Source organism: Lagenorhynchus albirostris, chromosome 18, assembly GCF_949774975.1.
Source record: "Lagenorhynchus albirostris chromosome 18, mLagAlb1.1, whole genome shotgun sequence".
NCBI classification, from domain to species: Eukaryota; Metazoa; Chordata; class Mammalia; order Artiodactyla; family Delphinidae; genus Lagenorhynchus; species Lagenorhynchus albirostris.
This window is the reverse complement of record NC_083112.1, coordinates 24,512,933-24,536,735: the sequence shown is the minus strand read 5'-3', so window position 1 is coordinate 24,536,735 and position 23,803 is coordinate 24,512,933. Positions and strand designations below refer to the sequence as shown.

At 37.2% G+C, this 23,803-nt stretch overlaps 1 protein-coding gene across 3 annotated transcripts in view; it reads right to left on the bottom strand.

Moving 5' to 3' along the window:
* Nucleotides 1–23,803, bottom strand: part of VWA8 (von Willebrand factor A domain containing 8) — a 366,706-nt gene that overhangs the window by 251,199 nt on the left and 91,704 nt on the right. For all 3 annotated transcript variants that reach the window (XM_060128726.1, XM_060128728.1, XM_060128727.1), the window contains 2 exons: nucleotides 6,298–6,458; nucleotides 1,794–1,907 (listed from right to left, as the gene is read on the bottom strand). In XM_060128726.1, the coding sequence (XP_059984709.1) occupies nucleotides 1,794–1,907; nucleotides 6,298–6,458 (275 nt within the window). The remainder of the gene's footprint in view (nucleotides 1–1,793; nucleotides 1,908–6,297; nucleotides 6,459–23,803) is intronic.

Genomic DNA, 23,803 nt, shown 5'->3' with positions numbered 1-23,803 from the left:
CTTGAAAATACAACTGTTCCCTGATGCGTGATGTAAATAATGTACAGTAGCTGAATGTTATAATTCCCAGGTATGATGTGAGAGGGATCCTTATTATTTGCTTCCCTAAACACTCAACCAAACCACCTACTGGGGTAGAGGAATCTGATGATAGGCACCTCAGAAGCATAAATGGCTGTGTAATCAAGTGAATTTTTAAATAACTTATACAGAGATAGTAAGATTTAATATTTCCACTCTAGAAAAAAATTCCAAGGAAAGTTTTAAAAATTCTCCTTAAAACATAATCACAATAAGAAATATATGTAATTATCATTTGTAGGATTTTATTGTTTTAAATATGGCAGCAAGCCCTTCTGGGGAAGGGGGAGCTATAATCAAATAAGATTCAATTAAGTAAATAGGAATTCCCCAAAGTAACAATCTCTAATTACATGAAAATATCCATGGAAATGTAATGAGACAGAAAATTACTTATAATTGCTAAACCTCCTCTAAAGGAAAGTATAGTGTGCAGCTCAAAGAAATACTTTCTTTTTAACTTCTTAATTTGAAATTTTTCAAACCCATAGAAAATTTGAAAGAATAGAATATGAACACCCATATATCCTTCACCTAGATTTCACCAATTGTTAAGATTTTACCACTTTGTGTTCTCACTCTCCCTTGCTCTTTGTGGTGTGTGTATTTGTAACCATTCATCGTGTCTTTTTTTTCCCTGAAACATTTGGAAGTAAGTTGTAGAAATCTTTTCATTTTATCCCTTAAATATTTCAGCATACAGCTCCTAGGAATAGAAATATTCTCCTTGCAAAAAAATCAATAGACAGAAACCTCAATTAAGTAGTCGGAAGGCCAGAAGTGGGAGCTCCCACGCCCTGTGACAATAGCAGAGCCCAACAGGAAGAAGAAAAACTTCCTTTTCTTGCCTGGCAAGAGCTCAGCCAATGAGAGACTAGCAGGACTCAGCCAATGTAAAGCCACTACACTTTGAACTCTCAATTCCTCCAATGGATTCTTTGTTCACTATAGCTCTCCCGACTTCCGTTTTCCCTTTTAGAAGAGTCCTTCCTCCTCTTCTTGTTGCATAAGGACTTGCACGTGGCTTGCCATGGTTAGCGATCCTAAACTGCAGTTCTTTGTTGATCTTGAATAAACACATTTTTGCTGGAGAAACAATTCGAGTCTATTTGTTTTAGGTCAACCCCCTCATAAACACAGTACCATTATGGTACCTAAGAAAATTAATATTAATTCAATATCATTTACACTTTCTCAATTGTCCTAAAATGTCTTTTACAGCTGTTTTCATTTCATCTCCTGATCCAGGATCCAATCCAATCTCATACATTGAATTTGGTTGCTACAGCTCCGGAAGGAGTGTTAAAATAAGGCACAAAGGGTAATCTTGCAACAGGTGACAAACCCCAGAAATCATTGATCACTTCCCAGGATGGTACGCCCAAATAACTGTGAGGCTCCCTTTTTGTTTTTTCTGAAGTGATACAAAGTTTGGGGCCAAAATTGAATTGCTCCGGACAGCAGAAGAGGGATTATCTTCTTAAAACTAATGCTCTTATAAAATGTTTAACCCGTTACGTAAAAGGCTGAAAGTACAGAGTACATCTCGGATAGCAAACTCAAGCATTAAAAAGTGCCAAAACATGATCTTGTCTAGGATGCCAAATTATTAAGCTGTTCAAAGATATCTTGGATTCACCCTAGGTTTAGAAGAATAATTTTTAAAAAGGTACACTTGACAATAAGAATAAGAGTACTATACCCCAAATTACCTCTTCTGTAGCTGCTCATCAGACATTTGCAGCTCCTCCTTTAAACGCATATACCGGTCTTCTCTCAGCAGCCTAGAGCCATCATAGAGGCTTAGCTCTCGGTCATGGATCAATCTAATGGGATAGGGGAAGGTCAGCAAACAAATTAATCAGTTTTGAACACTGAAGTTATTAGAGGTAGCATCAGTCAGTTAATATTTTAGTCATATGTATTATTACTGGCAATTGAGTCTAGCAATTTTGTTAAATGCACCTTTCGAAATTTTAAGTTGGCTAGTGCTGTTATACTTGGCAAAAACTGTTGGTTTCTGTACTGGAGGACAGTAGTCATGGTTACTAGATGTGAATAGGGAGGAGGAGGAGGAGGAGCTAGAAACGGGAAGAAGGAAGGAAATGAAAAGAAACAGCTTATTGGTAAAGTAGCAGGATACAAAATTAATGCACAGAAATCTTGCATTCCTATACACTGATGGATGAAAAATCTGAAAGAGAAATTAAGGAAACACTCCCATTTACCACTGCAACAAAAAGAATAAAATACCTAGGAATAAACCTACCTAAGGAGACAAAAGACCTATACGCAGAAAACTACAAGATACTGATGAAAGAAATTAAAGTTGATACCAACACATGGAGAGATATACCATGTTCTTGGATTGGAAGAATCAACATTGTGAAAATGACGATACTACCCAAAGCAGTCTACAGATTCAATGCAATCCCTATCAAACTACCAGTGGCATTTTTCACAGAACTAGAACAAAAAATTGCACAATTTGCATGGAAACACAAAGGACCCCAAATAGCCAAAGCAATCTTGAGAAAGAAAAACAGAGCTGGAGGAATCAGGCTCCTGGACTTCAGACTATACTACAAAGCTACAGTAATCAAGACAGTATGGAACTGGCACAAAAACAGAAATATAGGTCAATGGAACAGGATGGAAAGCCCAGAGATAAACCCACGCACATACGGTCATCTTATCTTTGATAAAGGAGGTAAGAATATACAATGGAGAAAACACAGCGTCTTCAATAAGTGGTGCTGGGAAAACTGGACAGCTACATTTAAAAGAATGAAATTAGAACACTCCCTAACACCATACACAAAAATAAACTCAAAATGGATTAAAGACCTAAATGTAAGTCCAGACACTATAAACCTTATAGAGGAAAACATAGGCAGAACACTCTATGACATAAATCACAGCAAGATCCTTTTTGACCCACCTCCTAGAGAAATGGAAACTAAAAACAAAAGTAAATAAATGGGACCTAATGAAACTTAAAAACTTTTGCACAGCAAAGGAAACCATAACCAAGACGAAAAGACAACCCTCAGAATGGGAGAAAATATTTGCAAATGAAGCAATTGACAAAGGATTAATCTCCAAAATTTACAAGCAGCTCATACAGCTCAATATCAAAAAATCAAATAACCCAATCCAAAAATGGGCAGAAGACCTAAATAGACATTTCTCCAAAGAAGATATACAGATTCATGTGTCATACAAACACATGAAAGGATGCTCAACATCACTAATCATTAGAGAAATGCAAAACAAAACTACAATGAGATATCACCTCACACCAGTCAAATGGCCATCATCAAAAAATCTACAAAAAATAAATGCTGGAGAGGATGTGGAGAAAAGGGAACACTCTTGCACTGTTGGTGAGAATGTAAATTGATACAGCCACTATGGAGAACATTATGGAGGTTCCTTAAAAAACTGCGAAGAGAACTACCATACGACCCAGCAATCCCACTACTGGGCATATACCCTGAGAAAACTATAATCCAAAAAGAGTCATGTACCACAATGTTCACTGCAGCTCTGTTTACAATAGCCAGGGCATGGAAGCAGCCTAAGTGTCCATCGACAGATGAATGGATAAAGAAGATGTGGCACATATATACAATGGAATATTACTCAGCCATAAAAAGAAACGAAATTGAGTTATTTGTAGTGAGGTGGATGGACCCAGAGACTGTCATACAGAGTGAAGTAATTCAGAAAGAGAAAAACAAATAGTGTACGCTAACACATATATATGGAATCTAAAAAAAACAACAAAAAAAACGTTATGAAGAACCTAAGGTCAAGACAGGAATAAAGACGGAGACGTAGAGAATGGACTCAAGGACACAGGGAGGGGGAGGGGTAAGCTGGGATGAAGTGAGAGAGTGGCCTGGACATATATACACTACCAAACGTAAAATAGATAGCTAGTGGGAAGCAGCCGCATAGCACAAGGAGATCAGCTTGGTCCTTTGTGTCCACCTAGAGGGGTGGGATAGGGAGGGTAGGAGGGAGACACAAGAGGGAGGAGATGTGGGGATATATGTATATCTATGGCTGATTTACTCTGTTATAAAGCAGAAACTAACACACCATTGTAAAGCAATTATACTCTAATAAAGATGTTTAAAAAATAAAAAAACTAACAACATTGTAAAACAACTAAAAAAACAAAAAGAGAAACAGCTGAATGACTGACTCAGGATAACCATGAGGTAAATATTAATGAACAGGCAGCTGGTACATATTCACTTGAGTCTAACATAACTCTTTAAGGCGTAGTATTATCAAAATATTTCTATCTTTACAATTACAGGATTTAAAATATCTATAATCTTTACAATGAAATAACTAATGCTATTTCATATACCAACTATGATGGGACCTAGCCATCCACAGCACAAACAGCATTGTCTTCCAGATGTTGCAGAGGTTGAAACCTGCTGTTCTAGGTCTTAAACCAACCACTAAAGTTTCCTGATGCCCATAGTACAGTCGCCCCACAGACCTCCGCTCGGTGAGCACTGAGAAGAGGAGAGACTGCATAATGCAGAGGTTAAGAGCATGGGCAGTGGAGTCACTCAGACCTGGGTTCAAGTCCCAGCCCTGTATCTTATTAGCTGAATGGACTGGGAAGGGGAAGAACTAATCTGCCTGTTTAAATTTTTTTTTTTTTTGCGGTACGCGGGCCTCTCACTGTTGTGGCCTCTCCCGTTGCAGAGCACAGGCTCCGGACGCGCAGGCTCCGCAGCATGTGGGATCTTCCCGGACCAGGGCACGAACCCGTGTCCCCTGCATCAGCAGGCGGACTCTCAACCACTGTGCCACAAGGGAAGCCCCCGCCTGTTTAAATTTTATCTTTTATAAAACTAGGGCAATAATACCAACCTCACAGTATTGCTGTGAAAATTGAACAGCTAATGTAAGGCACATGCTTAACATAGTTGTTCTCAATCTTAGCTGCAGATTAGAATCTACTGGGATGCAGTTAAAAATGCCAATGTCCAGGCCTCATCCTGAATCAATTACATCAGAATTTGAGGAGGTGGAGCCCAGGCATCAGTAATTTTTAAGCCTCATTCCCACAAGGAGATTCCACGGTTGCGAATCTGAGAAACACTGGCTTAGCACGATGCCTGGTGTAGAGAAAGTACTCAATTAATGGTAGCTGCTGCTGCTATTACCACTACTTGGCCTAACAGGCAAGAGACAGCCAGTAAAAGGAGGCAGTAGGTATTATTTTGTTTGTGTTTGTATTTGCCTGTTTAGAGGAGAAAAATACTGTAAATCTATAGAATGTTTATGGTAAATCACTGGAAGTTTGTGATTATTACTTTTAAGTGCTCTCAGATTGAATGGAGATTAATGCAGTGTTCTTAGAATCCTTAATTACACTCACTATTTGCATCTTGTCAAGCACAAAAAACTTTTGAATGGTTAGCTGGGGAACTAGATTATTTCACTTATTTGAAATTTCCCAATAAGTTAAAATTTAGATTTAAAAGTTAAAAACAATGTCTACAAGTGATAGAATCAAGATGTAACAAACAAACTAAAATGGTATCACTAATCTCCCGAAGTGACACAAGATGGGAATAGTTTCCATGAAAGTTACACATGAAGTCTTAACATTAAAGAGAAGTTAGCTAGGAATGTGTGGATATTTGCCCCACCTAAACTGAAATAAGAAAACAACAGTGACACAAATGTTCAAGTTTGTAAACACAAAGTGAACTTTAGCCTATAGAAAATATAATCAAAGAGCTATTATACATTTTATATAAGGAACTATACTTTCTCTCTCAAAAAAGAAAAATGCTGACAGTATCACCAATAATTTAGATTTAGGATTGAAAAGGAGTTTGTAAACAGTGAAACTTTGACAAACTGCAGAAACTTCAGCTGTATGACATTGCATATATCCATCAACCTATATAAAGTTTCAAAATTACTACTTAAAAGTTTTCTTTTTTCAGCTCTTACACACAGAATTTTGCTATGGTGGTGGCTTTTCCCCCAAATGTTCATTATTTGAAGTTTTACTCTACTGTGCTTAAAACAATAAAAATATCTGCTGTTCTACTTGGATATAGAATTATAAATTCCTCAGGGACTATGTAACCCAGTTTAAATTAGAAGATTGAGAAAGTTCCACGTCTGCTGCTTACGAGGTGTGTTTTTGTGTGTGTGACTCATACAGACCTTTGTAATACAGCGAATGTACCAGCATTGACTCTGTGAATGCCATCCAAGAGGACCAGCTTCCCTTCCAGAGCAGCATTTACAAGGGGTGAGGACCGCCAGGCAGTGTCTCCATTTGGAAGCGTGTATCTCTGCTGTAGCAACTCACGCGCTGTCATATCCTGAAACCAATCCCCAACACCCACCAAAGAAAATGCAGAATTAATTTTTAAGACATGGAGGATAGTTTCTTTAGCTTTAGAGTTACCTCTCTCTGAATATAACATTCCATACAACAACTGGGGAGTCATCTTTTCTATCCAAAGAGAAAGATATTCAGAAGCTTTTCTTGGTCATTTGAATTTTTTTCCTATTACTCAGCCACACAATATATATAGTCCGGGTTTTGTTTTGTTTTGTTTTTCTTCTCTATTTTATTTAGTATTTTCCCCCTCTTTTAAAATGTTCACTTGGTATCTACACAGATGACAGCAGTAATTTCTACCCAACTCCAATGGAATTTAACTCAATTGGCTTTACTCCTGAAAGGGCCAAAATATATGGATTCCTTTTTAAGAATTAGAGGCCATACAAACTCACTGGGAGGAGATGCTTATCAATGATGTACATTTTCTTGCGGCTGAGTTCTCCCGAAAAGCCATGCTAGGAATCACCACAGTTATTCATTTAAAGAGGCTTGAGAGTGGGCAACCTTGTCTTGTTCCTGATCTTAGTGGAAATGCTTTCAGTTTTTCACCATTGAGGATGATGTTGGCTGTGGGTTTGTCATATATGGCCTTTATTATGTTGAGGAAAGTGCCTTCTATGCCTACGTTCTGCAGGGTTTTTATCATAAATGGGTGTTGAATTTTGTCAGAAGCTTTCTCTGCATCTATTGAGATGATCATATGGTTTTTCTCCTTCAATTTGTTAATATGGTTTATCACATTGATTGATTTGCGTATATTAAAGAATCCTTGCATTCCTGGAATAAACCCCACTTGATCATGATGTATGATCCTTTTAATGTGCTGTTGGATTCTGTTTGCTAGTATTTTGTTGAGGATTTTTGCATCTATGTTCACTCTCACCACTCTATTCAATATAGTTTTGGAAGTTTTAGCCACAGCAATCAGAGAATAAAAGGATATAAAAGGAATCCAAATCGGAAAAGAAGAAGTAAAGCTGTCACTGTTTGCAGATGACATGATACTATACATAGAGAATCCTAAAGATGCTACCAGAAAACTACTAGAGCTAATCAATGAATTTGGTAAAGTGGCAGGATACAAAATTAATGCACAGAAATCTCTGGCATTCCTATATACTAATGATTAAAAATCTGAAAGTGAAATCAAGAAAACACTCCCATTTACCACTGCAACAAAAAGAATAAAATATCTAGGAATAAACCTACCTAAGGAGACAAAAGACCTGTATGCAGAGAATTATAAGACACTGATGAAAGAAATTAAAGATGACACAAATAGATGGAGACGTATACCATATTCTTGGATTGGAAGAATCAACATTGTGAAAATGACGATACTACCCAAAGCAATCTACAGATTCAATGCAATCCCTATCAAACTACCAGTGGCATTTTTCACAGAACTAGAACAAAAAATTTCTCAATTTGTATGGAAACACAAAAGACCCCGAATAGCCAAAGCAATCTTGAGAAAGAAAAATGGAGCTGGAGGAATCAGGCTCCCTGACTTCAGACTATACTACAAAGCTACAGTAATCAAGACAGTATGGTACTGGCACAAAAACAGAAAGATAGATCAATGGAACAGGACAGAAAGCCCAGAGATAAACCCACGCACATATGGTCACCTTATCTTTGATAAAGGAGGCAGGAATGTACAGTGGAGAAAACACAGCGTCTTCAACAAGTGGTGCTGGGAAAACTGGACAGGTACATGTTAAAGTATGAGATTAGATCACTCCCTACCACCATACACAAAAATAAGCTCAAAATGGATTAAAGACCTAAATGTAAGGACAGAAACTATCAAACTCTTAGAGGAGAACATAGGCAGAACACTCTATGACATAAATCACAGCAAGATCCTTTTTGACCCACCTCCTAGAGAAATGGAAATAAAAATAAACAAATGGGACCTAATGAAACTTCAACGCTTTTGCACAGCAAAGGAAACCATAAACAAGACCAAAAGACAACCCTCAAAATGGGAGAAAATATTTGCAAATGAAGCAACTGACAAAGGATTAATTTCCAAAATTTACAAGCAGCTCATGCAGCTCAATAACAAAAAAACAAACAACCCAATCCAAAAATGAGCAGAAGACCTAAATAGACATTTCTCCAAAGAAGATATACAGACTGCCAACAAACCCATGAAAGAATTCTCAACATCGTTAATCATTAGGGAAATGCAAATCAAAACTACAATGAGATATCATCTCACACCAGTCAGAATGGCCATCATCAAAAAATCTAGAAACAATAAATGCTGGAGAGGGTGTGGAGAAAAGGGAACACTCTTGCACTGCTGGTGGGAATGTGAATTGGTACAGCCACTGTGGAGAACAGTATGGAGGTTCCTTAAAAAACTACAAATAGAACTACCATATGACCCAGCAATCCCACTACTGGTCATATACCCTGAGAAAACCAAAATTCAAAAAAAGTCATGTACCAGAATGTTCATTGCAGCTCTATTTACAATAGCCCGGAGATGGAAACAACCTAAGTGTCCACTGACAGATGAATGGATAAAGAAGATGTGGCACATATATACAATGGAATATTACTCAGCCATAAAAAGAAACGAAATTGAGCTATTTGTAATGAGGTGGATAGACCTAGAGTCTGTCATACAGAGTGAAGTAAGTCAGAAAGAGAAAGACAAATACCGTATGCTAACACATACATATGGAATTTAAGGAAAAAAAATGTCATTAAGAACCTAGGGGTAAGACAGGAATAAAGACACAGACCTACGGGAGAACGGACTTGAGGATATGGGGAGGGGGAAGGGTGAGCTGTGGCAGGGCGAGAGAGAGGCATGGACATATATACACTAACAAACATAAGGTAGATAGCTAGTGGGAAGCAGCCGCATGGCACAGGGATATCAGCTCGGTGCTTTGTGACCGCCTGGAGGGGTGGGATAGGGAGGGTGGGAGGGAGGGAGACGCAAGAGGGAAGAGATATGGGAACATATGTATATGTATAACTGATTCACTTTGTTATAAAGCAGAAACTAACACACCATTGTAAAGCAATTATACCCCAATAAAGATGTTAAAAAAAATAAAAAAATAAAATAAAATAAAGAGGCTTCAAAATGGAGGAAACTGAGGAGGACAGCCATCAGATGAGGTACAGGAATTGACAAACAATAGCACTTACAAGCAATGTTTTAAAATTAATTTTTATTGGAGTACAGTTGATTTACAATGTTGTGCAATTTTTAAAAGCACATACACAATGTACTAGTGCTAAAACAGTGTAACAGGTTTAAGCAAGCTTTTAATAGTAGTAGCAGATAAACATCTACTTACTGTAAAAAATTTTGGTGCTAATAATATGAATAACTTTTTCTTACATGTGTTAATGTTGAAGATAATAGTTTCTTTTGTGTTATCAACTTCAGATAAATCCTGTAGCACTTATATCAAACAAAAGTTAAACATTTAGTCCATTTTATCCAAAAATGTAAAGGCTTTTGTAAATTCTTTGATACCGAGCTCCAGTCTTAAGAAGATGGAAAGTGAATGAATTTGTTTATATCCACAGTGGCAACAAATCTGTATTGAAATCAAGATTAAAATGTAAGTCTTGATCATTTCAATTTTCTCACTATCAAAACAGTACTGACTTAGGAAGCAGAAATAGGCTTATATTGAATCATAATGACACATGAGAAACACTAATATTCAAACTGATGAAATAAAAATTCAGGGACTTCCCTGTTGGTGCAGTGGTTAAGAATCCCACTGCCAATGCAGGGGACATGGGTTCAAGCCCTGGTCCGGGAAGATCCCACATGCCTCGGAGCTACTAAGCCCATGCACCACAACTACTGAGCCTGTGCTCTAGAGCCCGCGAGCCACAACTACTGAGTCCGCGTGCCACAGTTACTGAAGTCCATGCGCCTAGAGCCCATGCTCTGCAACAAGAGAAGTTACCACGATGAGAAGCCCACACACCACAACGAAGAGTAGCCCCCGCTCGCCGCAACTAGAGAAAGCCCACACAACAGCAACGAAGACCCAAAGCAGCCAAAAATATATAAATTTATAAATAAATAAATTTTTAAAATAAAAATTCACATTTTAAGGCAAGACAAGAAAAATTTAAACGTAATTTTTTTCTCTGCCCGTTTGGGCCTCCTCCCTCCCCTCTAGTGTGCATTTTGCATCTGCCTTATGTATTAACCAGACCTCCCCAATGGCAGAAAGGCCTACTTAATCATAAAGATCACTTTTTCTTCTTCTGGGGCCAACCATGTAACTCCTTAGAAGACAGCATTCCTTTCTCAATCCAGTGAGGGGGTCACAATGACCCACCACTCGCCTTGTATGTGCAAACATCTCTGGTGAACTTCATGTACAAAGCCAATATATCATTTTCCTTAAAGACAGTGATTGGTGCAGAACAGACTGATCAGATGACTGGGGAGATACTGGGCGGCACCTAATGGAAGTTTAAGAACTTAAATACTTACTTATTAATGTTACTATCTATGTTTCTTATATTCTATTTTACAAGATTACTGTTTCCTGCATTACCAAAGGTGTGACTGAGCCTCAGATAAAATTAATGATGATTAGGTGCCTTGAAATGATTGATCAAATATATAGTTCTATCAATATAGTTCTATATATCAATGATTGTAATAGTGTAACTCTAGTATGGGAAGAAGTAACAAAAGGACGACCTTTTCCTAGACCAAAACTGACTAGCAAGCTAGGTGGTTCAGAGGCTTTTGGCAACTGCTAACAGGGCCTAGTCCAGCTATAGCACATTGAGTGACCTGTGAACGAAATCCTTTCCTGACCTGAGAATGAGTATTCCTATTGCCATGGGACAAACTGGTCACATAATGCCTCCCAAACCTTGGTCAAAATTAAGACTAAAAGGGAAGGGATTGTAAAATAAAGAATGTTGCCCACCATCCAGTTCTACAAGAATCAAGTCAGTAATCACTGCAGCCGCTGACCTACGGGGTGAAGGTCAGGATAGGGCACTTTGTGCTCTGGGGAAATTGACACACCTGGCCTTCAGGTGGTTAGATATTTTCAGAAGAAATTTTTTATGAACCTGGATTCTTGCATTTCTCCATACTTAGAAAAACACTAAAACTATTAACTAAGATGTCTGTTCCTCATGACTAGCAGCGACCTTCTACTGAGATGTGTGCTTGATTGCAAGGTCCCCTTCGGCCAAAATCACACACACACTGACCTCTCCCTTTACCTCTTCGGAACAGTTCTCAGAGCTCTCTAAGAGACTGTCTCCTGGGTTATAATCCTCACGTTGGCTCGAGTAAAATTTTCCGTTTCTTCCTTAGATTGACTATTGATTCATTTTTTTCATTGACAAAACTCAGCAACATAGCCCTAAAGATCCGACTTTGACACATTATCAAAATTTGGCTTCACTCATTCATGGTATCTCATTTTTCAACTATGAACTTTAAATTCTATGCAATTTATATGAGCATGTAAGACTAAATCTATCATCATCATCAGTGTTTACTGAGATGGTTCATGGTGAAAATGAGCTTATTCACACTCATGGCTATGCTACAGAACTGGAAACGGATCACTCTTGCAAGAAAAATAGGACAAATCAAAATAAATGTTTCATTTTCATAATTGAATTATGAAAAAAATCAAATATATATATACATATATAAACCTTTAAAAAAATTAATATAAAAACAGGTAAATTTAAAGAAAACTCTTGGTATTAATTATTCCAGAAAAACAGTCAGGATATTACATTACATATTGTCCTAGAGCATAAAACAAACAGAAAACATGCTTTAGCACAGTGGTTCTAAGTCAAAGATATGTATCAGAAACAGCTGGAGGAAATTCTGGAAAATATATTGATAGAAGCTTAGGCCTTATCATCCTGAAGATTTGCATTCAGCAGATCCAAGGTGGGGCTTACCACCTATTTTTTATTAAACATTACATAGGTGATATCTTAAATGACTCCCAGGTGGGAAGCGCAGCTTTAAAAAGGAGACATTAACTTAATGTGAAACTTTGTCTCATTTATTTATACTCCTTCCTTATTCTGATAGGAATTATGAGATTGCAGGAAGATATATATTAATAAAATGTATAACAAAGTAGTATAAATTAAAAGGTGAAAAAAAAAAGAAGGAAAAAAAAGGAAAGAGTAGGCCTTATTTCCTTTAAGCATTTCTATTGATATTCAGAAAGGAGGTAACATGAAGAAGGTATCCCACTGAAACCATATTGTTAAAGAAATGATTGGGGGTTAATTTTGAAAATCCCAGCTTCAGACTGAAAACAGATGGTTTTCTAACCCAACTCAGCTCCTTTTGCGTGGGCCCAAGAAGAGGAGATGAGGATTGTGTCTCTGGCATAAGAGGTTCGAACTCCTAAGGAGATGAGACTAGCAACTGGTAACATTTCTTTTTTTTTTTATTTTGACAGAGAAAATTCCTCACTCTCATACCAACACATCCTGAATCACCATTCTGTACAAGATATAAAAAAGCACTACTTCATTTTGTAGTGACGGATGATTCCAAAGTACATTCATATCTTGTTAATTCACACAATGTCTACAATACTTGCCTCATTCAAATAAGTAAATATTTACTAATAAAGATGACGAGAAAGACAACCAGTATGTACGGCTCCCCTTTTCCAACCTAGCAGTTGGAGACTCCCTTTTACTGACTGAAGTAAACTGAAATAATTATTTGCTGCTACACAACAAGCAGTAATAGACCAACAGAATTCAAATCTATTAATGCCAACCACAACTACAGACCAGAAATATTTTCCCTTTTTTCAATCTTCAGAGGGGTAAAAAATGGAAAACACCTGGCATTTATTAAAAGACTAACTCAGATCAGTTTTATCATATCAAGTCTCTGCATATTATCATGTGAAAAAGAGCCATTCTTCATTTCTAATATATCTGTGCATTAAAATAAAAACCTTCCTACGGGGAAAAAAAAAGTATCCTCTTTAATAAAAGTAGTTGGTTTTCATAATTAAGATCCTGTATTGGGAGAAAAGATGAAAATTCCAGCTTTTTCTTAAAAAGATAATTGCCCCCACTTTCCATAATATTAGGTATAATAAGAAATTATTTTCAATTGTCTGAAAGTTATTTTCCATTGTGTGAAAGTGCAAGGACACCAAAGTAAAACTGAACTTTCACAGAACTGAACCTAGTCAAACTTAATTAACAGAATTTTTTCAGAACAGTCTGAAATGGGTCAGTAACATGATTTCAATATTAAGCTAATCTTTAAAATGGAGTAACAGCTTTTTCAAATGTTTCTGTCTATAGAATTTTTGGGTTTTAGTACCATGAAGTTGTTTTAATATCCTTACTTATTTTAACATATACTGTAACATGGAACTGTTAAAAATATATATATATCATTTCCTTATTCTTCCTGCCTACACACATATCCCTAAAGCAAGTGGAAAGACAAAATTTTAAGAAGAAATGTGCTGATTCCATACGAGCGTTTTGAAAGCACACTAATAAAAATCAAGAAAGATGAATGCCCTCAGTTTTGCATATATTTTTCTTATCCTTGAAACCTTTGAACTTAAGAGAATAAAAATAGCACTAATGATATCATAGAGGCCGAACCATTTCCTCTTTCTGTTTCCTTAAAAAATTTAGAAATAACAGGACATGAAAACTAGTTCCTTTAGAGCCACCATTGTCTAAACTTAAACATTTCACCTCCTCATTCAGATCCCTGGAAAACATCCATATATGTATATTAAGATTCTGTGTCATTTTGAATTTTGCTCTTTTGATTTGCAACAGAGAAACCCTACTAAAGATAAAAATGTCTTATTAAAATGAGAAGAAGCATAACTGCACAAAATGTACCAGAGAATATAGATTTGAACCCTAGAGCAATTATATACCTTAAATGTTTTTAGGACCTTTGAATGGTATACATTAATTTTTCTGAGATTCCCTTGAGAAACCTGGATATAAGTAATTAGTTTGATAAATAACTGCAAAAAGTAGCTACCAGAAAATATCCTGCCAGTAGTATAAAATACTAAGAAAATCTGGGATATAAGGGAATAAAAGAATACACCAAGACTAGCTGATGCAAGCCACCAACTTTACAATAAGGGATTAATTATGTCCATAACTATTAGTGTAAAATACTGCATAAATATTGCATAAACACAGAATGTTAATAATTTTTAGGTCCCAAAATAGAAATGAAGCCATTATTTACAGTCTAAGCACGCTCAGTGAACAAAATGCAAGGCGTGCTGCCAACATTCCTGTGTCATTTATGTTTGATCTCAAACAAAAAGGCCTCTCGTTTTACATACACTGTAAAATTATTTGTAAACTCTTCCATGCTTCTTCCTAAAGTTCTTTTTTAAGCAACTATTTTTAACCTGTCACACATATAATAAATGCTTCCTTTATGTATATAATGATGGCATTACAAGACTACCATGATTGTTTTCAGTTACTCTGCTATTAATGGAAGAAGCCGATTTTGATTCATTTATAGCTCTCTTTACTGTAACCAGTGGGATCTATCTCAAGATGATCTACTCTAAAGATTTATTCCATGAACATAGAACAAAATTCTTCTGATTGAAGCTAACTAGGAGTCAAACCTATTATGTCACAACTGACCCAACAAAAGGACATCTTAATACAGTCATTCAATAAAATATAAAGTCAAGTTCGGTGAAAGTGCAAATAATGTAATATGTATTCCAAGAAGACACCCAATCAAATCCCTTCTACTATCCTTGCTGTAGTACAGCGGCTAGAAAACTGAAAACATCATTTCTTAGATGCCTTTGCAGCTAAGTTCTGTACACGACCCAGGTTGTACCAAGCATTCTCACATACACAAAACTGGGAACTGAAGAAACTGGCAGTGAGAGTGAAGTACCAGCCAGCACAAGGAAACTCGCTCTTCTACAAAGCTACGGCTGAAGTTCTCCAGGCTCTGTCATTCCTAACTGGGTAAAATCTAAACACTGTGCCCTATCTCTCCCAGAAATTCTGTAAGCTACGTAATACTCTGTAATAAATCCCTCTCAGTTTTAGACAGCCAAAATGGATTCTATTGTCCGCAACGAAAATCACAACCTAAGGATAATAATTTTTTACAAGTAAACCAACTTTATGAAAGCTTGTTTAGAAATGTTCACGGACAACTACATATATAAAAGAGGGTAAGAACAGTTTCAAAAAGGAAGGCAAAAAGCAGAGATGTTATAGAGTAAAATCCCAGGACACACAAACTGAAGAACCACATTTTATTCAAATGGTACTGCAAACTTTGCTACATTTTATCACATATGTTTGACTGTTAGGAGAACAGGTGGGAAAGTAGCAATCAATTCTAGTTTAAATAATATTTGCCTTATAATAATTATTGGGTTGACCAAAAAGTTTGTTTGTTCATTAACATCTTACGGAAAAACCCCAAACAAACTTTCTGGCCAACCCAATAGTAACAAAGTATAAAATCAAAGTTGTGGTATGTGCTAATAACCTGTTCAGTATTCAGTAAAGACACATGGAGCAGTTATGGCATTTGGCCTCACTCAACAACACTCAAATCCCTTCTAGTCAGCCAACATGGAAAGTAGCACAGTTGAAAGAATGGGTACAGTATAAGGAAAGCTGGGTTTTCAATTCCAATTCTGTGACTTATAATATGATAAATGGGTGAAGTGAGTAAAATATCTTTATAATTAAATGAGATAATGTCTGGCACCTAGTGGGTATTTAATAATAGCTGAATCTGAATCAATTGAAGAATCAAAATCCTAATACATTAATAATAGCTGAATAATAATAATAATAATAGTTGAATCTGAATCAATTGAAGAATCAAAATCCTAATACATTAAAATTTAAATTAAATTTAAAATTTAAATCGAACAATAAATCTAAGTTAACAGTTCGGAACACTAATAAAAGTATAATAACAATGCTGTATGACAAAAGAAATTCTTGTCTTAGAATTTAAAGTAAAGGTAATATTGAAACATAAAAATTAGTAAAGAAAAGTTGACAGAGCTGATCCTTTAAAAATAATGTAAATTTTTCAAAATGTATTTATCCATTCCTCCATATACTGATTGTCTACTACACGCAAGTCACTGATCCAGGTGCTGAGGATACAGCACTGAAAAAGATAAACATGGATCCTACATTCCAGGGTGAAGAGAACAAAAACAGACAAAGGAAAGGGAACAGAGGGTGAGAAGGAAGGGAGGGAGGGAGGAGATGCAAATAAAAAAAATATACCATGGGAATTCCCTGGCGGTCCAGTGGTTAGGACTCCACGCTTTCACTGCTGAGAGCGTGGGTTCAATCCCTGGTCAGGGAACTAAGATTCCACAAGCCGTGTAGTGCAGCAAAAAAAAAAAAAAAAAAGTGTGTGTGTGTGTGTGTGTATATATATATATGTATATCATGATCACGTAGTGGTCAGTGCTGCACAGAAAATGTCGGGTAACGTGATAGCAAATGGCTCCATGGGTCAAGGATGCTTTCTCTAAGTATACTGAAACTGTGGTGATTTAAATGATAAAAGGCCAAGTGAAAATCAGAGGAAGAGTGTTCCAGGCTGAGGCAATATCCTGTGCAAAAGTCCTGAAGCAGAAAAAAGCTAGATAGATTTAAGGGACTGAAAGTAGCCGCTGAGGCTGAAACATAACCAGCAGAGGGTCCATCAAGGAGAGAGATGGCTGGAGAGGCAGGCATGGGTCAGATCAGGTAGGGCAGTGTCTCTCAACCCTGGCTCCCTGTTAGAATCACTGAGTAGCTTTTGTAAAAATCCTGAAATCCGGGTCACACCTCAAACCAATTACTTCAGATTCTCTAAGGGTGGCGGCTGGACAATGGAAAATTTTCAAAGCTCCTTGGGTGTTTCTAAGAGGCAGCCAAGGTAGAAAAGCACTGTTGGAGGACTCATAAGTCAAGACTAGGGGTTCTTATTTTAAGTATAATGGAAAGCCGTTGACAGATTCTAAACAGAGAAATGGCATGATATGATTTAGGTCACTCCTACTATTCTTTAGAGGATGGATTATGAAATGTAACATATTCTAATTAAATAGTTACAAATATTTAATGTCTACAAAAGAGACTAGAACTTAAATATTCTCACCAAAAAAGAGATAAATTTAAAAATAACTATCTATAAACGTTCAACCACCATAACTGAAAAGTATAAGACATTGATGAAAGAAATTGAAGAAGACACAGATAAATGGAAAGACATTTACACTCAAGGACTGAAGAATTAATATAGTTAAAATGTCCATACTACCCAAAGAAATCTACAGATTCAATGCCATCCCTATCAAAATTTCAACGGCATTTTTCACAGAAATAAATTAAACAATTCTAAAATTTGTATGGACCATAAAAGACCCTGTATAGCTAAAGCAATCTTGAGAAAGAAGAACGAAGTTGGAAACATCACACTTCCTGATTTCAAATTATATGACAAAGCTATACTAACCAAAACTTTATGGTATTTCCATAAAAACAGACACATAGATCAATAGAATGGACAGCCCAGAAATAAGCCCACACATATACGGTGAACAAGTTCATGACAAAGGAGCCAAGAATATATATTCAGTAATGGTGTCAATAAATGGTATCCAGAAAACTGTATAGCCACATGCAAAAGAATGAAACTGGACCCTAAGTTACACAATACATAAAAATCACTTCAAAATGGATTAAAGGCTTGAATGTCAAGACATGAAACCATAAAACTCCTAGCAGAAAATATAGGTGGTATGGTCCTTGACCTTGGTCTTGGTGATAATTTTTGGATTTGACACCAAAAGCAAAAGCAACAAAGGCCAAAATAAACAAGTGGGACAACATCAGACTAAAAAGAAAAAGTTTCTGCACAGCAAAGAAACCAACACAATGAAAAGGCAACCTACTGAATGGAAAAAGCGATTTCCAAATCGTATAACTGATAAAGGTTAATATCTAAAATATATAAAGAACTCATATAACTCAATAGCAAAAAAAAAATCTGATTAAAAAATGGACAGAGGGGCTTCCCTGGTGGCGCAGTGATTGACAGTCCGCCTGCCAATGCAGGGGACACGGGTTCGTGCCCCGGTCCAGGAGGATCCCACATGCCGCGGAGTGGCTGGGCCCATAAGCCATGGCCGCTGAGCCTGCGCATCCGGAGCCTGTGCTCCACAATGGGAGAGGCCACAACAGTGAGAGGCCTGCGTACAGCAAAAAAAAAAAAAAAAAATGGACAGAGGAATTGAATACATATTTTTCCAAAGAAGATATATAAATGGCCAACAGATACATAAGGTGCTCAACATCACTCATCATCAAGGAAATACAAATTAAAACCACAGTGAGATATCACCTCATACCTGTTAGAATGGCTATCATCCAAAATAAAACAAAAACAAAACAAAAAAACAAGAGATGACAAATGTTGGTGAGGATGTGAAGAAAAGGGAACCGTTGTACACTGTTGGTGAGAATGTACATTGGTGCCACCTCTATGGAAAACATTATGGAGGTACCTCAAAAACTTAAAAATAGACTATCACATGATCCAGTAATCCCACTTCTGGGTATATATCCAAAGAAAACAAGAACAGAATATTGAGATATCTGCACTCCCATGTTCATTACAGCATTATTCACAATAGCCAAGAGTGCCCATTAATGAATGAATAGATAAGAAATTGTGATACACACACACACACACACACACACACACACACACACACACACAGAGAGAGGAATATTATTCAGCCACGAAAAAGAAGGAAGTTCTGCTGTTTGCTGGACCTTGAGGGCATTGTGCTAAGTGAAATAAGCCAGACAGAAAAAGCAAAATACTGTATGCAATCACTTGTACGTGGAATCTTAAAAAAAAAAAGTCAAACTCTTAGAAATAGAAGAGTGGTTGTCAGGGACTGAGGGGTAGGGGAAATAGGAAGAGGTTGGTAAAAGGGTATAAAGTTTCAGGTATAAGATGAATTAAGATCTGAGTATATAATATAAAACATGGTGACTAGAGTTGATAACTGTATCATATCATTGAAATTGGCTAAGAAAATAGAACTTCAATGTTATCCTGAGAGTGAGCTTGCATGCATGAGAGAGGAATAAGTGTCTGTTAATGTTCAACTGACATAACTGATGTGTTCTTAAAAACTCTATAAAGTAGGGCTTCCCTGGTGGCACAGTGGTTGAGAGTCCGCCTGCTAATGCAGGGGACGCGGGTTCGTGCCCCGGTCCGGGAAGATCCCACATGCTGCGGAGCGGCTGGGCCCGTGAGCCATGGTCGCTGAGCCTGCGCGTCCGGAGCCTGGGCTCTGCAACGGGAGAGGCCACAACAGTGAGAGGCCCGCGTACCGCAAAAAAAAAAAAAACTCTATGAAGTAAAATTTCATATGCCAAATGCGTTTTCCAGCAAATTCTCAAAAATGGGTCCAGGGTTGGTGGGTTAGAGCTACTGGAGATGTCCATAGCTATAGCGGATCCTGCAAAAAGCAAATGATGTTAGACTAACAATTGGCTGTGGGGTGGGTATGGCGGATGGGGAGAAAGCTAAGAAGTGTGCCATGGCTGCAATACTCGACAACGCTTTCTATTGGCTTAATGTGTCCCTTTTGGAACCTTCCTCAAAAAACTAAAGCTGTTCTCTCTGAATCGCTCCCCCATGGGAGATACTGTGCAGCAAATGCCTTTCCCTATGTGGGAGATAAGGAAGAGTTAATGGATTCAGGGAGCATCACTGAGGATAAACGTGCAATCTCCTGCTTGAAGCAGCACTGAAAAACGTTTGCTAAGGTTAAAGAAACAGACTGCTGAAGGTAGCAGGGCAACCCTCCCACCCTGTCCATCTTCCCACCTAGTGGCACCTAGTGGGCACCACTCCTCACCTGCATAGAGGCTGCCAGCCAACAGCTACCTGAATCTGGGAGAGCTTCAGGGAACCACAGGAAATGAACACGAAGCATCCCAGGAGCCGGGCTGGCCAAGGTCCCTCTTCAGGTTGTTAATTTCTCAACAGTAGTCAATAGACTGTAAAATCAGGATTTTCACAGCTTTTACTAGCTTAAACCCCAAGCTACTTCAACCCAGTTCCCAGAGGCACTAGCTGAACTCTGCCTGCTAATGCCTTTCCCTTTGCTGTTCTTTTTGACTATCTCTCTGGTTCTGCCAAATGGTTTTCAGTTCAAACACCTCAGAAAGCCCTGTTTCTACTATGAGACTGGTTTGTAAATCAGCAATAAAATTGAATATATTCAGAAAATGGGCTGGATCCTGAGGAATTGGGGTTTTTTTTAATAGGGGAAGAATAGAAAAACAAAGCACTTAGAAATCATAAAAGGCAACTAGATGACACAGCTGAGAAGTACATATTTACTTTTTATTTCCAAGAATAAAACATATTTATAAAACATACTGTACTTACAGAAATTTGTGAAAGTCAAAATCAAATCAAAGTTATGGGGCCTCCCTGGTGGCTCAGCGGTTAGGAATCCACCTGCCAATGCAGGGGACACAGGTTCGAACCCTGGTCCAGAAAGATCCCACATGCCATGGAGCAGCTAAGCCCGTGCACCACAGCTACTGAGCCTGCACTCTAGAGACCGTGAGCCACAACTACGGAGCCCACATGCCACGACTACTGAAGCCCACGCGCCTAGAGCCCATGCTCAGCAACAAGAGAGGTCACCGCAATGAGAAGCCTGCTCACAGCAAGGAAGAGGAGGCCCTGCTCGCCACAACTGGGGAAAGCCCGCACACAGCAATGAAGACCCAACGCAGCCAAAAATAAATAAATTAATTAAATAAAAAATCAATTCAAAGTTATATCCTCTTTCTTTTCTTTCTTGACATGTTCCCCATAAGAATATAAATACATAACTTCATCATTAATCTCACTAACCTTTAGCAAATCCTTACTCTTACAGTGATCTCTGGCGACTATAAGTTCCTGAAGACCCTTAAAAGATTGCCCTAAGACCCCCAATCAAAATTACTGTAAAGTACATTTAAAACAAAAGTCCTAACTAATGGAGATGGTCAAGCATAACAATTTGTTCGCAACGACAGTACTTCGACTTCATCACACAGTGTCCTTAAGTTTGGAGCTATTCTACAGAGAATCCTCAAATTTGAAATTCTTTCCCTCTTCAAGTTTATGGATCCTATGTTTCTGGATCGCCAAGGATGGTAAATGAAATACCTTTTAGGCTGGAATTCCTTATTTGGTAGGATTCCTTGGTTACTTTTGTTTTCTTCCTTGAGCGAATGGATTTGGTCTTACTGTAATGTTTATTTTTATACACATGCCCAAAGGCCTCCTGGTGTGCTTTTATAAATCTAATAAATACTTCATGATAACTTAACTTGTTAACATAACACAAAAGATGTTGTCCGTTACTTAAAATGTACACTGTTTCAATTAAATAAGGAGTCTAGTACATATTTGCAAAGTTATAAAAGATTTCAATATCATGTTTGGATACTGTTTTTTAAAAAGCAAACATAAAACTTACTGCCTTTTAAATGGCAAATTTATGCAAGTACAACAAGATGAACCTTAATAACATATATTGCACAGTTAAACTTTACGATACACTTTGCGTTTTTAGAATATATAAGTTTAAAAAGTTATCAAGTTGAACCAGCAAATAACCTACCTTTTCAATACATAACATTGTACTATGTCCTATCATATCAACACTCCAAGTAGTTCTAATTGCAAGCCTAACATAAAATACTACAACTGTCATTACACTCAGCTTTTGAGATGATTTCTCCATCAAAACAAGAGCCTAAGATAACGTTTCACAAAGTTTCAATTATAAAAATAATACACTGTTGAGATGGACTTCTATCAGTTGAAAACAACCATTGATTTTTGCAAACTCCTCCAATCCTCCTTTCTATTATGTTGTTTTGGAAAAGCTGGCAAGTAGAAAAACAGACCAATACTGAAAAACAAACTGTGATGTAACAAGAACCCTAGCATTCTAAAGCAAATCAAGCTAATGTGAAGGAAAGCATTCCAAATAAAAACAGATGATACTTTTAGGGCCTCGACCCAGTTTCCTCTCATCTCAGAGTGAGCCTCATTGTCTGTTACGTACTGTTTTTAAAGATGTACAGTCTAGTAGGCAAGAAAATGACTTGAAAATTAATAAGCTAGGACCTGCTGCAGAAGCTTTGTTTGAGGTATAAACTCTGGCACTTAACCTTTCTCATCCTTAATTCTGAAAGCCAGGAAATACCACTTTACTGGCCTATTTTAGAGTAATTATAATTTTTAGTGAATAACTTGAATCACTTCAAAGAGGCTGCAAAAAGCTATTATTAAATTGTCACAAAATTTTATGTTTGAAAAACAGGAAATACACAGAAGATTGTAATTCTAAAACTGAAACGAATTTGTCTCAAAACAGCCTCCTGCCTTATCCTGTAAGAACTAATTAGTTCTCAAAAATCAGAAATTGATCTAAATAATTCTATTGCTTTTCTGCATTAGAGAACGCTATAAATGGAAAAGCTCTTAAATGTGTTTGATGGGGAGAATGACAACAATGTTTGAATAATCACATCTATCCCTTACATACTTAAAAACAAAGTCATTCTACTTAAAATAGTTTAAGATTTCCCAGGCCTCTAGGATGGTGCATATTCAACTGAGTATCTTCTTTATGCCAAGCCCTATGCTGTGGTCTAACTTGCTGCATTCTCAATCCTGTTAGACCCAACCCTGTTTTATAAACACCCCCATTTTATAAACAATATTTTGTAATTTTTGCTTTATAGCCTTGAAAAACTCCATAGGTAATATAATATACCTATACACATAACTTCAAATAAAAATTCAGGATAATGCCTACATTTTATTATGGGGAAAATAACTTGTTAAAAAGTAATACACACTTCAACAAATGTATGGGCACAGCTACACCATAAAATATCATGAAGTTGGATGGTTGCAGAGCTACATGTAGAATCACTACGCACATGAAAACTATACACTGAAAGAGGTGTGCTACATTTTAACTCAAATACCATCAGTGGCAATGTTCTCAGTGGTGTGATCTTCCAGAATGGTCAGTGTAGTAGGCAGAAGAATACCCTCCACAAAGATATCCATATCCTAATCTCCAGAACCTGTGAATATGTTACCTTACATGGCAAAAGGAACTCTGCAGACGTGGTTAAGTTAATGACCTTGAGATGGGGAGATTATTCTGGATTACCCGTGTGGGCCCAATCTTATAATTT